The 13,813-nt window shown below is 29.5% G+C and overlaps 2 protein-coding genes and 1 long non-coding RNA gene across 4 annotated transcripts; 1 reads left to right on the top strand and 2 right to left on the bottom strand.

The window, feature by feature from the left end:
* Positions 1–253: 253 nt before the first annotated feature.
* On the bottom strand, positions 254–481 carry LOC124938574. Its single transcript, XR_007099408.1, has 2 exons — positions 385–481; positions 254–305 (listed from the first exon to the last, which is right to left on the bottom strand). It is a non-coding gene; the product is annotated as an uncharacterized LOC124938574 (long non-coding RNA).
* Positions 482–514: 33 nt separating this feature from the next.
* Positions 515–2,538, bottom strand: LOC124939488 (guanosine nucleotide diphosphate dissociation inhibitor 1-like). The gene is made up of 10 exons (XM_047479960.1): positions 2,454–2,538; positions 2,305–2,388; positions 2,116–2,223; positions 1,852–2,024; positions 1,675–1,784; positions 1,495–1,577; positions 1,369–1,431; positions 1,181–1,282; positions 821–945; positions 515–725 (listed from the first exon to the last, which is right to left on the bottom strand). The coding sequence occupies exons 1-10, from the start codon at positions 2,505–2,507 to the stop codon at positions 515–517; spliced, it is 1,113 nt and encodes a 370-aa protein (XP_047335916.1). The 5' UTR covers positions 2,508–2,538.
* Positions 2,539–10,273: 7,735 nt separating this feature from the next.
* LOC124938164 (ankyrin repeat protein SKIP35-like) lies at positions 10,274–13,089 on the top strand. 2 transcript variants are annotated; one of them, XM_047478546.1, is made up of 4 exons: positions 10,274–10,407; positions 10,582–10,724; positions 10,807–12,018; positions 12,094–13,089. In XM_047478546.1, exons 3-4 carry the CDS (start codon positions 11,059–11,061, stop codon positions 12,934–12,936), a joined length of 1,803 nt encoding a protein of 600 aa, XP_047334502.1. In that variant the 5' UTR covers positions 10,274–10,407; positions 10,582–10,724; positions 10,807–11,058; the 3' UTR covers positions 12,937–13,089. The 2 variants fall into 2 exon arrangements, with proteins under 2 accessions (XP_047334502.1, XP_047334503.1); XM_047478547.1 differs by having other exon boundaries at positions 10,306–10,407; positions 10,585–10,724.
* Positions 13,090–13,813: the final 724 nt, after the last annotated feature.

The following is a 13,813-nucleotide window of genomic DNA, read 5'->3' as shown; positions in this document are numbered from 1 at the left end:
GGACATTTAATATTTGTAGTAATGTTCCCATATTTATTTGTTTATATTGCAATCCCTCTAAATAAAGTATTCTTAATTCTAAATCTTTTGATCAATTTTATCAAATTACACTGGTTTATACATGTATACAACATAAGTTCCAGGATCAATTCAGATATTACGTACACTCAAGAGCATTCAGTTTGATTCTCAAACTACTGTCAATTTGAAGAGGACTATAGCGATTAAGGTCAAGAAGATACACAAAAGACGATTCATTCTTCTGCAGCACTGGAAGCACTCAAATCCACACTGAGATCAAGAACCTGCTTATGACATTGGTAAACAATTCGTCTTCATGAGATCAAATATCAATTTTGGCTATAAAACAAAGATTTTTTTCACCTTCCCAGTTATCATGGTATACAAGCTAAGAACATCAGTGACCGTCGTCTCAAAGTGGGTTGTAGCATCATAAAAACTCTGTTTGGTAAAATTGAAGTCAGTACGAATAAGTGAAACATTGTTTATCTTGTTAAGAACTCACAGTGGATATAAAGCAATTGTCCAGAGAAGGCTCATATCTGTCGTATACATCAATGAACATCTCCTCAACATGGCCTAGAAGATCGATCCCAGGTTTGAGTTCAATCTCCGGCTGATCAGTTTCTGCCTCTGTTGACACAAATGCTATGAACTTCCCATTTGGAGCCACATTGTGAGTATAAGAGCAACAGAAAAGATACCTGTATCCATTTATTTATACAGATTCTATCATTAATTCCAATTCTAACCATATGGTTCTAGTTATATCAAGATCAAGGGATGCAAAACAATTTACATGTCCGATTTTCGACCCAACTGCTTTTGTGGAAGAATGACCTGGACAGAATGTGAATCATTGGTGTTGGGGATCGGATGGCTCATTATGCATATTGCCCTAGCAACCCTTCCCACTTTTCTCACCTGTACAAATAGAGAATCAACCATACCTCATCAGAATAATCAATAAATGGATCATTTTCTTTTTAACAAGACTAGTTTTTTTCCTAAAGAAAGAGGCTAGCACAACATTCCACCGTTATGAACTCCACTTCAATTAAGGTGCTTGTAGTGAGAATCGAACATGAGACATCAGCCTCTTAATACATCACTAACCCGAGAATCAATGAAGGCATGCATGCTACTTAAATTATTGTACCTTATTGGGCAAGTAAGAAGGATCACATACAACTTTCTTGCACTTGACAGTTTCACCTTCCGATGTCACACCAACAACCTCACCTACTTCATTGAACTCCACCTAGTATTGATCCTCAAGCAGGTGAAATGATGTCCAACCAGAAAAATAAAAATGAAACCAGGAGACTGATTAGGAAGTAGTACTACCACGCAGTCAGGTTTGCTCAACATGTAAGTCCCGCCATAGGCAGCACTAAGCCGAGCAAATGCCTGAAATAGTCATAGTCAGCAATGCAATTAATGCAGTTTCAAGAAAGGATGGAATTTTGTAACCTGGGGGAGCTCTCCCAAACCATACAATGGGTATATGTAGGGTGAACCGCCTTGAAAACGAGCCAGAGACTCTGCATAAAGCTGTTGTGTGAAAAAAGGAAGTAATTTGGTAAGTGATGAAGAAGCTAGAAATCTAGAGTTAAAACATTCTGGGACAGAGCAGGCATCCAACATTACCTTTCATTCTTTTCACGGTATCTAATGCAGGTTCATTCAAGTATCGGTCATCTCTGTGTAAGGCGAATGCATGACCAACAAAGTCCACAGTGTTTTCATCCAGACCGTATTTTCTGAAGAAGAAGAAGTCATCGAGTACTAAAGAAATTCTCTATAGTTTTGTCAAAATGAGGAACTTACGTGAAAAGATCTCTAGTTAGAATCCTAGTTAGATCCATTCCCTCGTGTGTTTTTTGATCCTTTTCATCATAATTCTGGACATAGATGATGAATTTCCGAGCACGACGCTTCTCAAAAATACCCATAAGGGGAGATTTGAGGGCTTCCACATCAGTTGCTGGTACCTTGTAGACCTATATCAGAGAAATGATAGATTTCTGAGCCAAATAAGAAAAAAGGACTCCTCAGGCTCATGTTAACTAACACACAGCTTGGTATATATACCTTTCCTTTGTTGTAGACATAGCTTCCATCCACTGCTTTAAAGTACAAATATTTTGCTACATCTGTGTGAATGAGGACCCGAACAAGACTGTCATTGGCCATCATAAACTGAAAAAGAAAAAGAAGAGATTATTTCCATAGGATAGAGCTGGTGAAGATTGCAAAAATGAAGTAAAGAGAAAGGAAAACCTTTGGAATCATATCTACATTGTAGTCCTTGCTTGAACCTAAATGAGGCGGCGGTTGATCATTTCCTCTAAATCTCTTCCAGAGCTATTTATAATAAATTGACAATCTCCTTAGAATGAACATCAACAACAAAACTACAAAGCATATACCTGTTTAAGATTGAGAGAAGTGGACTCTCCTCCATAATAGTCATTCCGGTCCATGTGAAGAACCTGGTTTTAACAATCATCAAAAGGGTTAGCCAAGATAAATACACTTTTTAGTTTTGTTTCAAACAATTCATTCAATAAAAGAATAACAAGCAGAGCAGTTGCCTGCTTCCTTGTCAATATTGTCTTTAGTATTAGCATTGTTTCTTTTTGCATATTATTTACTTGATAATATCAGAGCACTACTAACAAAGGGCCGATCCAATCCAATCCAATCCAATGGAGAATCAAAATCAGGATTTCACAACATTTGATGGATTCTCGGTAGTGGGTTTGAAAAGGAATATTACTGTTGATTGACTGACTTGGATTTATCACCACAAGGAAGCACAACCAGATGTCATGATGTTCTCAAAACATTTATTTATTTATGAATCAAAATTGTGCAAACGTTAAGAAAACTGATGAAAGTAGATGTTGAACATGGGTTCTTCCATGGGAAAACGAAACGAGATTTGTGCATGCTTAAGAAAGAAAGAGAGTTAATTAAAGACATCTGAAATATTTTTTTTTTTTTTTTTTTTTTTTTTTTTTTTTTTTTTTAAGTTAAGCTAGAAAAGGAGATAAATAGCTCAATTATTATTGCATACTCTGAGTAGTTTTTATCGGATGGGACTTGGAGTTTGAATTGGGTCATATAAAATTCAAACTATTACAATTTTAGTCATTTGAGATTTTTATAAACTATTACAATTTTAGTCATTTAAGTTTTTTTTTTAATTAGGGAGAATTAACATGACACCCTACTTTCATTTAAAATATTTTCAGATAAAATTAAATACGTGACATTTTGGTCTCTTAAGTCATGATTTTTAGATGGAATGAACTTTTGTAAATATTTTGGTCGATTGTTGAAAATATTTTTGGTGATTAAAAAATGTGTGATATAAGGAAAGATTTGAAAAAAAATGAAAAGAGATAAATTTAGTATTTATTGTTTTATCGAACTTCGAAATTATATATTTTTGTGTAGGGTCTATCAATTTTGTTTTAAATTGAGTTGTTTTTATAGATATACACATTTTTGTATTGTTGAATGCATGCATGTCTTATCGCATGTTTGATGTGGGATAAGAGTTGAGAAAAAAAAAAGATAATTGATAATTTTTTATAAATATGGTAAATTAATTAAGAAATAAAAATACATTAGGTTAAAGTAAGAAAACAAACCTATTAAAATTGTGATAGTTCAAGTAACATATAACACAATTCAACTCAAATTCAAGTCTCAAATAAATAATAAATAATAGGACTTAAATAAATACATAAAAATTTATAAAATTAAGCAAATAGATTAAAATGGTAGAGTAATTAAACTTGTTTTTCTACACAAGATTCTCACTTTTTTCACATTTTTTATACCCTTTACAATGAAATTTTAATTTTGTGATTTTTCTAAACATAAAAATAAAATAGTATAAAATCAAAATAATTTTAATTTTATAACAATATAAAAATCTTCCTTGTCATTGAGTACATAAGAGTCCTTGTTTGAAATTGGCCAGCCGATCTATGTTAAGGGTTGAAGGTGGACTTAAATTCATTTGGATTTTTGTTTTTGTTTAGGTTAGAAATGTGACCAAATCTTTTTTTTTTTTTTTCAATTTAATTCATTACCTATTTATTTAATTCTAAAAAAAGGTCAAACCAACATTTATACACTTATTTCATCCATAATTTTTTTTTATTTTTTTTTTCCAAACCTACTCTATTTTTTTTTTCCAAACCTACTCTATTTTTTTTTTCCAAATGCACCCCAATTTTAACACGTCACTGTCTAAGTGAATATAGTGTGAATATAGTATAAATTTAGAACAAATGAGTATTTTAGTTTGGTTAGTAATTATATTTTTTATGATATAAAAAATGCTGATTTTAAGTTTGTTTATTCATAGCTTAAAAATTAGTACAAATGTGTAGGTTATCATATCAAATATATATCTAAATCAATCATGGAAGTATTTTTCAAAAGAAAAGTTAATATATGTAACGACATTATAACCAAAGTAAGACCACGAATCCAAAAAAAAGATATTTCCAAAAAATTCATTTCTCTATCCAACAACTAGCGACTTCCTTTTTCGGCGACTTCCTAATTGTTAGAATTATTTGTATTTGATTGAGCCATATACAGAATTAGAGCAATCATTTTGTATATTGCTATTTGTTCGGATCGCTAGTTTTGTTGATAATTTCTTTTTCTTTAAGCATGTACGTATTTGGACAATGGAGGAATGTGCATGCAAAGTAGAGTAGTACTTTGAGTGACAATGTTTGGAGGTGAATATAACGATCATGATGTTCTTTTGCGTCGGACCCAGTGGCTATATAGAACAACATAGAGCATTAAGGCGAGAATAGTAGCAATAAAGGATTCACATATCTGCTTAATATATTGGATTGAGGTCTTTCTGGCCGACGATTTAGTTATAGTCAGTCTGGCAAGCACCATTCGCCATATGTTGATCGTCATATCAGAGCAATCAACGAATATTATGGAGAAGATGTCCTCGCAGAAAGTGCTCCCCTGAAATGGGCTTTGTTGCTTATTGGTTGCCTCCTTGGCCTTGCGACGGGTGTTTGTATTACTGCCTTCTATCTTGGAGTGAGTCAAAAAAAGAGAAATTATTTTGAAAAAAAACTAACTTAGTCATTTTAAAAACAAATTCATGTTCAGCGCCTATTAATTATATGTTTAAGCGTATTTTTCAGTTAAAAAAACTTAATTTTTTTAAAAAAAAAAATAATGTTTAATGTCTTTTTCAATTAAAAAAATCTAATATTTTTTAAAGTAAATATGTTCAGTACCTATGAATTTCATATTCAACATCTTTTTCAGTTAAAAAATTTAGTTTTTAAAAAAAAAATTCATGTTCAACGCATATAAACTTTATGTTCATTTTCAGTTAAAATAATTTAATTTTTTCACCAAAGAAAATCATTTTCAGTACTTTTTTCAGTTATTTTTTTTTTAAAACAAGTTCATGTTTTTTTTATAAGAACATGACTATGTTTTTACAAGGTAACATATTTTTAACTTTTCAGTTTATTTATTTATTTTTTTTTACAAAAGTTAATGTCCTAATATGTTTATTAATGCAACACTAAATGGAATATATAATTCATCATTCTTGATATCCATATTTAGAGAGACTATCTATATATCTATATATATGAAAAAAAAATCATTTGGATATATACTTATACAACTATACAACTAGCTCAATTAAATATATGGGTAATAAAAAATCATTTAAATATACTTATTATACAAAATAAGTTTTTTTAGCCTACATTAAAAAACATAGTTAATTTTTAATTTATATATTTATTAATTAAATATTAATATATTTTTCTCTACTTCTTTTTCAATAATTATACTATCTAATTTTATCTCATTCTAAATTTTTCATTATTTATATATTAGTTTTTTTTCATCTTTATTTTTTATCTATTTTTATACCGTCAGTTAAACTACCAAAAAAGGGTAAACCCATATGAGAATGACATTATAGGTGCTTGCGATGGGACGGATTCTCATTTTTTTTTCATTGTAGACTTTTTTTAGTACTAAATTCTCATTTTTGAACAAATTTTGATAACTTATTTATGAATTTTGTTCTACTGTAATCTTTTGTGAAAAAATTATTTCTTATTTATTCTAATATAAACAAAAATAAAACTAATAGTCTTTCATTTAATTTTTGATTAATGGCTTATAGTAGTTAAATATTTGATTATTACTCTTTTATTGTTTGATGAATGAATTTTTATTATTATCAAATTCTTAATTATTAGTTTTTGTTGTTGTTGAAGAGATGAGTCATTCTTATATACAATCATGAAAACCAATCAATTTTAAAATAATTAATAATCAATGTTAATATCGAAATAAAACATAAAAAAGAAGAAAAAAAATATATAATTTAAATAATTAACTATGAATGTTCATATACATAGGAAGAATAAGAAAAGACAAAAAAGAAAAGAAAAAAAGATAAAATTAAAATAATTAATAATAAATACTATATGAATAATAATAAATTTATGAAAATAAATGAACATACAATTCCTCATTCTTGATATCCATACTAGGGAGGCTCTCTTTATCTAAATATATGTATAAAGAACAGTGACAAAAGGAGGGAGAGAAGAGAAAGTTTTTTTATTTTTTTAACGAATTAAATTGTGACACATCATTTTCTCTCAAATTTTCTCCAAAATTTCATCTCCCAATCATTTCTCATATATAAATATGTACTCATTCTAGTGTTCATACAACCATCGAATTGCTTATTCTCTCTTAATTAGTTCACAATTGTCGGCGAAGTTTCACTCCGTGGAATAGGTACGTTGACCATCGACGTCTTAACTAGTAGATGGTTTATTATAGTCGTATGTTTTATGTGACACATGTGCCACGTGAGATTCGTGGTCATACTTTCGTTATCCGTATATTTCTCTTTTAAAAAGTATTTATCCTTTTTATGGTATATATTTATATTTAAGCAATGTTATATTTAAAACATATTTACGTTAATTAATATAGTTTCTTCTTGCTTGGAGTAATACTTTTGAAATATTTGTTTTTTTTATCCAGTTTTCAAGTTTTGTTTTATAAAGAGTTAATTCTTATTAATTCAAAAATGAGTTACATATGCAAAATTAATTTAGAAATAATAAAATAAGTCTAAATAATCAAAACGGTTGAATGGTAATCTAGACATTAAACAATATATCAAATTTGCAAAAAATAAAATAAAATTAACAATGAAGATGATTCAATAATCTTGTATTTTTTTTAGGTAACTTCAAAGACGAAGTCGTTTGAGTTCCATAAGGATAAGTGAGGAAGTATAGTAAGACAAACAAACCAACTTAGCGATGTCAGAAAAATCTCTACGAAATATTATGGGCGACAATGAAAATTGGCATTGTTAGTGGGTTGGTAAACAACGCCGAAAAATGTTATGTCAAGTTATAAATGATCATCTTTATATGATCAAAATAATGAAAAATCCATTAAAAAACAAAACAAAACAAAATGAAGATAAATGTAAGAGTTCATCCAAATGAAATATCAATTCAAATAACTTATTATTTAACAAATTAGAAATAACTTTAAATTGGACAACTTCATCCACTTTATTATTAAAAAAATGATGAACACGTACTCAAAAAAATATCCTCAAAACCATGTTGAAAAAGTTAACTATGCAAAGCACATTTTATTGCTAATTAGGCTTTATTTACATCATAAAACTTGTTTTGATGTTGATGTTTTTATTATTAATTAATTTTCCAATCATAAATAAAATATTAAAATAATTTTATGTAATTTTTTATAAAATTTAAATACAAAACAGATTATAATAATTAAACAGATTAAAAATTTAAATATATTTTTTAATCAAAGAATACTTTTTTCAAATTTATTACCATTTATTAAATATAACAAGATTACCATGATTACCATATTTGTTATTATATTTAATAAATAATTGATAAATTTAAAAACAATTTTATGAATGTTTAATTATTATATTGTTATGGTTAAATATTTATATATATATATATATATATATATATATATATATATATATATATATATTAAAATATAAATAATTAAATTTATAAAAAATAATTAAATTTAAATTATATATTAAAATATAAATAATCAAATTTATAAAAATAATAATTTAAAATATATATCAAAATATAAATAATTTAGTTTATATAAATAATAATTTAAAATATATATCAAAATATAAATAATTTAATTTATATATAATGAATTTTAAATGTAAAAAAAAATAATAACTTAAATAATAAACTAGGTTAGTCTGGGAATGAATGGATAAACTATGTTAGTTTGGGAAAATGAACACCAAACAAGGTTGCTTTGAAAAACCATTCCATTAAATGGTCTCAAGTGCATTTATCAAACTTAATTTTAATGACATTCATGTTTCTTAACATAAATTTTATTTTTTGAGGAGGAGAAATCCAAAATAATTATTTACATACAAAATAACAAACATTATTAATCTAAATAATTTATTTTCCAAAAAAAAAATATTTTTCATAATCAAACAAATCTAATTTTGTAACAAAAATAAAATCAAACAGAGGAGAAATAAGGTGTGTCACACTATATAGTCTATGATGTGATGTTTTAATTAAAAAATTCAATTAATTGAAGTGAATTATTATTGTCCATTTGTCCTAACTAAGACCTTGTTCTCTTTGAGTTTTTTAAAAAACTTATCCCAAATTAATTTTCCAATCCATCACTTCTCAACAATTACATCACTCATTTCATTAACCAAAATACTAAAATACCCTCTATTTTAAATTATTATTTTTTATTTTATTCATATATATCAATACCCTTTAAGTCTTTTTACCAAAAATAATCATCACATCGTCAAAATCATCTCCAATCATTACATTTTTACCTCTCTAGATTTTTTTAAAAACCCCAATTCTAACAAGGCCTAAGTGATTAATCATGGAGCTAACAAAACAGAGCTTTCTGAATTATTAAAACATTTTTTATTTTTATTAAATATTAATAACTTTTAAATATTTTCATTAAATAATTAAATTTTTTAGATAAATAAATGCATACAAAGTTATTTAAATAATAATCATATTGAACAATTGTTATTAAAAATAATAATACTAATTCTTTAATAAAATAAAATAAAAACTTTAATCATAGAGAAAAGGCGGTGGTCATCCGGGTCCATCGCTGATGGAGAGAGTTAATATTTAAATATTAATTGTTTGTGCTCGCTCCGATCTTTGTGGTCGTTTAGTTTAATGTGTCTTTGTTGTTACTTTATTATTAGTATTTTTGTATGAACAGTTTAATTTAATTTAATAGATTATTTTTTAAAATTATATGATAATATTTAAAATGATAAAATCAATTATGCATAATAATAAAGTGGGACATAAAAACAAAATAAATACGTTACCCAATAGCATGGTCAGCCCCGAAAATTAAATATTTATGGGGTATATGTATTTTTAATTTTTTTAATATTTTAAAAAATGATATAAATATGTATAATAGATTAATATAAAATTATTTTAACTTAACTAGTTATTTTTTTTTTTATCATTATAGTGATTATAAATTTATTGTTAAAATTTTAGACAAAAACAATTTTTTTAAAGGCCTTTGAAATGTGTATTTGTTGCCTTACTTTTTGTGATTGTAATTGTATTGAGTTCATAAATCTTTAAAAACAATGAATAACTCTTTAATATTCAATTTTTCAAAATAAATACAAAAATTATTATAATAATATCATTAACAATAATACACTTCTAAGTACTAATATAAAATGTTCGACTATTTCTTATAATTTATAATAATTTTTTTTTTGTTAGATGTTAAAAATATTTAATAATTTTTATATTTTAAGCAGTCCAATCCATCTTATATAGCTCTATGACGTAACATTGTGGACCTATGGTGATGTGCTCTCATTTTCATGTCCACTTCGATTTTATTATTTTATAATAAATAAGTGGTGGAATTTTATTCTTTTTAGATTCTTATGTAATGTAACATTTTATAATTATTATAAATAGTATTAAAATAATAACATCATTTCAATTATATTTCTCAAACAAAACTTTATCTCTAGTTTGATGATGTACTTGTCTAAATTTTAAATACTTGTATATATATATTTTTATTTTAAAATTTTAAAAGTTAATACAACTTTATAATAATAATTTTGTTATGTAGAATAAGAAAGTAAAGAAAATCTAAGGTTTAGAATAGGAGCAGCAACAGAAAAATGAGAGAAGCCTAAATATTCTCTCTCCATCTCTCTCCAGAAATCTCTCCTTCTCTCTCCCACTAAAATTGATCAAGGTACAGGTTTGCTATTTCAGATATCTCTTCTCTGACGCACGTATACGCATCGGAGCTATTTGAGATCTCCGTTGTTGATTTGCCAAGGATTTCTTCAATCGCCGCAGATTCTGATTCAGAGAATATACTTTTTCTATGTGCTAACTTTTTTCTGTTTTCTTTTCCTCCGATTAGTAGTAGCACTCATGATGCTGCTGATGATGATGATGGAAAGCATGACGGCTTGTAACAGATGAACATATCTCTGTTTTAACGTTCCTCATGCTCTCAGGCTGGCTGTTGGATCTTCAATCTTCGAGCTCTCGATGATTTTTGTGGTAAGGTTGTAAGGTTTTCTGGCTTTTTTTTGAAGCTATTGTCCTGAAAAGTATTGTTTGCGCTTTGTTTTTCCGGTGTTAGGAGTTCAAGCTGCTTGTCATTTGGCGTCGTTAGGTTAGAGATAGAGAGATGTTTATTTCCTCGTTTCATTAGATTTTGATCGAGATTGAGTTTTAGATCCGATTGCTCTAGTTTTCTACGGAGAAGGTTGATCCGTTTGGTTAGGTTTGCATTTTCGATTGAAATTGGTGGTTTCTGTTTCTTAAAACAAAATATTACTACTGTTATATAAAATCATATTGTTTCTGGGAAGAAGATCGAGAAATCATAAAAATGCAAAAGGAAAAGATCATGAGAGGTAGTAATGGTTTATATTTATCAAACAAGGATAATCCAAAAGAGCCACCAATTTCATTTGAGACTGATCATGATTCTGGAATTGGAATAGAGAAGACAGAAATTGTTCAATTTACACATGAACAAGGCGATGGTATGGCGAATGAAAGAGATGTGCATCATCAGAAGAAACTCTGTCGACAAGACAGGGTTGAGCTTCGACGTTTATACCAAACTGCAGTTAGTTCTCGCGATTGGGATCTTGCTGAAAGCTTGATCTCATTGGCAGATCTTCAGATGCTTAACGATGCCTTGTGCATTTCATTGGATTCAATATGGTTCTTAAGCACAGAAGAAGAGTTACATGGGATTACTGGATTAATCGAGAAAACAGTAGCAAATGGTGCCCATGATTTCACAAGAGCTGCTCTTAGAACTTCTTTCCTTGCTTCATGTGTTTTTGCCTGCCAGAGTAGAACAATGAGTTTAGCAGATACAGTTACTGTAATGGCTCTAAGGTTGCACGAGCGTCTACAGGAATGCAACGGAGATGAGGTTTTGAAAGCAGAAGCAGCTGCAAAGGTTCAAAAGTTCACAGAATGGGCTTTAAAATGTATAGGATTTCATTCACGCAGTGGCAATGACAATGGAGATACAACAGGCAGACAAACCTCATCCGTTGAGATCCAACTTCAGTTATCTGCTTTTAAAGTGTTTCTAGATATTTCTGGAAGCCATCTAAGTGGAAAGGACTTTACAGAGGCATTTGATGCAGCTTGCTTTCCTCTCACCCTCTTCTCCAGTTCATTTGATCCTGGTTGGGCTTCTGGTTTATCAGCTACAGCAATTCAAGGGTTGTTAGGGATGTTGGTTGAAGGTGGTGCAGACAATGTTAATCAGTGTTTTCTTGAAGCTTCCCGTTTTGGAAGCACAGAACTCGTCCGCATACTCTTGCAGGTAAAATCTATCACGGGCCTTGTTTTTTTCCCTTCATAATCATCATCATCATCTAATAAATCGAGTTATCTACAGATTGCACAAAGGAACAGCTTGGATGTGGACGTTGACTTGGGTCTTGGATTCGCATCCCATTATGGGAAGATAGGAACAATGGAATGTCTAGTTGAAGAGGGTAATGCAATGGCGTTCTTGGGTCCAATGATGAGAGCAGCCGAAAGAGGTTGCATGCAAGTGGTTGAATGGTTTGTGAAAAGAGGTTGTCGAGACATGGAACTATGTCTAGCCTTAACAGCCGCGACATCAAGTAGTCAACTTGAGATCGTCTCCTACCTCTTACCCCACGTCCCCCTTCACATCCTAGCAGCTCTAAGTATCGAAATCATAAAAGCCGCCGGAGAGAGGAGTTCCGGCGGATCACTGGAAGGAGTATCATATCTCCTCCGATCAAATTTCCTAGGGGATCCTTCCGCCACTTATGCTGTTGCAGACAGCATTGCTCGAGCAGACGACGAGGACGAATCGATTGCTCCCGAGCTTAGATCATTCCTAATGGAACATTGGTCGGAGGAGGCTTTTATGGAGGGTTTGAAAATGGGTGAAGAACATTATTTGAATGTGGTTAGGATATTGAAATGGGGTGAGTCTGGGATTTGCTTGAGGGATCTTCCTGGACCGTTGAAGGTGGCGGTGGCTTACTTGCCGTTGTATAGGGAATGTGTGAAGGAAGGAGGTGGAGTGGGTGGGGATTGGTTGTATTCGCGGCGGTTGATGGGACAGTTGGTGGCGGCGGTTAGGAGTTTGGAGGGTTGGGCGGCGGTGGAAGATGATGTTGGGGGAGAGGGGAGAGAGATGTTGGGTGTTTTAGAACATCATTTGCCTCTGTTTTTGGTTAAGTCTAAGTCTAGATCATTTTAAAATGTTTTATATAATATTGTATGTATGGATTGGTGGAAATGGAGGTATGAATCAATTGTGTAATAACGGCATTGAAGCTCATTATTATAACTTTGTTTAATAATGAGCTGATGAAGGCCATAAAAGACAAGGATTATATACTTTTTAATCATGGATTCTCTTCCTCTTTTAATTCATTTTTAATTTGTTGTTAGTAATAATTTTTTTTTTATAAAAGAGTGTGTCTCGTTTTTTTGTCTTTCAGATTTGAGTGGTGTTGTGTTTTATTCGGTTCGATATCATGTTTAGTTAGATTGATTTTTTCGTTTCGGATTTTTTTAATCCGAATAAAACTCTTACTCATTGGTGGGTCGTTTGTTATTTATACATTCCGATTGTGTTGGTAATTCACACTCCGATTGTGTTGGTAATTTATTTTTGAATATGTGTTCGTACTCGTCTTAACAACAACACCTGAATATGAAATTATTTTTCAATTTTAAAATAAAGAGTTGTGAAATTTTATTTTCATATGAAAACTCTTTTTACAAATATCTCATAATTTGTATGGATTCTCACTATTCCATACATATGTGATCAATAATCATTTGTACCATCTTTTCAGGCGTTATTTGTCAACCATCGGCTAAAAGTAATTTTAATTGCCGCTCATAATATTTGATAAATATTTTTACGACATTGTTTCATTAGTCAGTCGAACTGGCTCTACTTTAAAATTTATTGTTCAAGAACTCAAACGAGTTCGTTTTTATAGTAAATCTTCAAAAAAAAAAAAAAAAAAAAAAAAAAAAATTACAATATGTTGAATCTTTTTCATTGCAATTTTTTTATATTTTAAATTGTTAATTCAATTTGATATCTAGACCATAAATATTTT

This window comes from Impatiens glandulifera, chromosome 5 (genome assembly GCF_907164915.1).
Source record: "Impatiens glandulifera chromosome 5, dImpGla2.1, whole genome shotgun sequence".
In the NCBI taxonomy this organism is placed as follows: domain Eukaryota; kingdom Viridiplantae; phylum Streptophyta; class Magnoliopsida; order Ericales; family Balsaminaceae; genus Impatiens; species Impatiens glandulifera.
This window is presented reverse-complemented; position numbering and strand designations above follow the sequence as displayed.

What these genes read in the sequence shown, in the direction of transcription:
- LOC124939488 (XM_047479960.1), bottom strand. Translation starts at nt 2,507, where the DNA reads ATGGACCGGAATGACTATTATGGAGGAGAGTCCACTTCTCTCAATCTT. An exon ending in ATGTAGATATGATTCCAAAG is followed by an intron (nt 2,224 to 2,304) that starts GTTTTCCTTTCT and finishes TTTCTTTTTCAG; the next exon opens with TTTATGATGGCCAATGACAG. An exon ending in CTAACTAGAGATCTTTTCAC is followed by an intron (nt 1,785 to 1,851) that starts GTAAGTTCCTCA and finishes CTTCTTCTTCAG; the next exon opens with AAAATACGGTCTGGATGAAA.
- LOC124938164 (XM_047478546.1), top strand. Translation starts at nt 11,059, where the DNA reads ATGCAAAAGGAAAAGATCATGAGAGGTAGTAATGGTTTATATTTATCA. An exon ending in TCGTCCGCATACTCTTGCAG is followed by an intron (nt 12,019 to 12,093) that starts GTAAAATCTATC and finishes AGTTATCTACAG; the next exon opens with ATTGCACAAAGGAACAGCTT.